The sequence below is a fragment of the Solanum pennellii genome, chromosome 12 (assembly GCF_001406875.1).
Source record: "Solanum pennellii chromosome 12, SPENNV200".
Lineage (NCBI taxonomy): Eukaryota > Viridiplantae > Streptophyta > Magnoliopsida > Solanales > Solanaceae > Solanum > Solanum pennellii.
The window spans coordinates 47,401,892-47,402,820 of NC_028648.1; the positions used below are offsets into that span (position 1 = coordinate 47,401,892).

The 929-nt window shown below is 31.4% G+C and overlaps 1 protein-coding gene across 1 annotated transcript; it reads left to right on the forward strand.

Annotated features, from left to right (window-relative positions):
• Positions 1 to 270: 270 nt before the first annotated feature.
• LOC107006294 (RING finger protein 148-like) lies at positions 271 to 687 on the forward strand. The gene has a single exon (XM_015204882.1). The coding sequence runs from the start codon at positions 271 to 273 to the stop codon at positions 685 to 687; it is 417 nt and encodes a 138-aa protein (XP_015060368.1).
• Positions 688 to 929: the final 242 nt, after the last annotated feature.

Sequence of the window (929 nt, forward strand, 5' to 3'; positions counted from 1 at the left end):
TATCTATATATTTTGTATTGTCATTGAAACTGATTTCAATACAAAATTGGAATAAAACTTATTAAATTCCCAAATAAAGATATGGCAGGTCATCACTATATTTACTTCATTTTCCAGTCAAACTTTTTATACATTATATTTTGCTACTTATGTTCCTTTTAAAAACTCAAGAAAATTCCAACATTGTTTTTGTTTAATTCGATCTGTATTAGTGATATTGAAAAATTAGCAACTCTCATTCTCATTCTTCTGTTGTTTATTTTATTTAACATGAGTGATCGTAATTCAATGGATATATATAGTTTCTTAAGAACAGGTGTAGCAGTAAATCTGCTGGACCAATCCTTGCAAAATCGGAGAAATCCTCCAACAAGTGATCAGGATAATCAAGTTGCTTACGTGGAGGAGACTGTGGAGGATGTTACGTTGAGGTATCTTAAAACAAGAACTCCTCACGTTGATGATCCAATAGACGGAGAAGATAATCCAATAAAAATGGAAGAGATCTGTGTCATATGTCATGACAAATTTGAGCATGAAGAAAACATTGGGACACTCGGGTGCGGGCATGAATATCATGCGAGATGCATCAAACAATGGCTAGTGATAAAAAAAGATTGTCCTATATGTAGAGCTTCAGTTTTGCCGTTCAGATCAACAAAAGCTATACAAATGCGTAGACACTAGAGATTTGTTTATTTTGATATTGTGCTAGTCTAAACTTTGTTTTCCCCTATGTTTACAAGAAAAATAGTTGTGTGTACGTAAATTATATTTAAAGCTCATATCATCGAACTTAGTAATTAAGACAAATGATTTTTAAATTGTGGATATCTCTCACTATATATCTATGTTACAAACAAGAACAATTTATTTCCTGCCCTAATTATTGTTAAGAGACAACTAATTAAAATATCACTGTAGACACT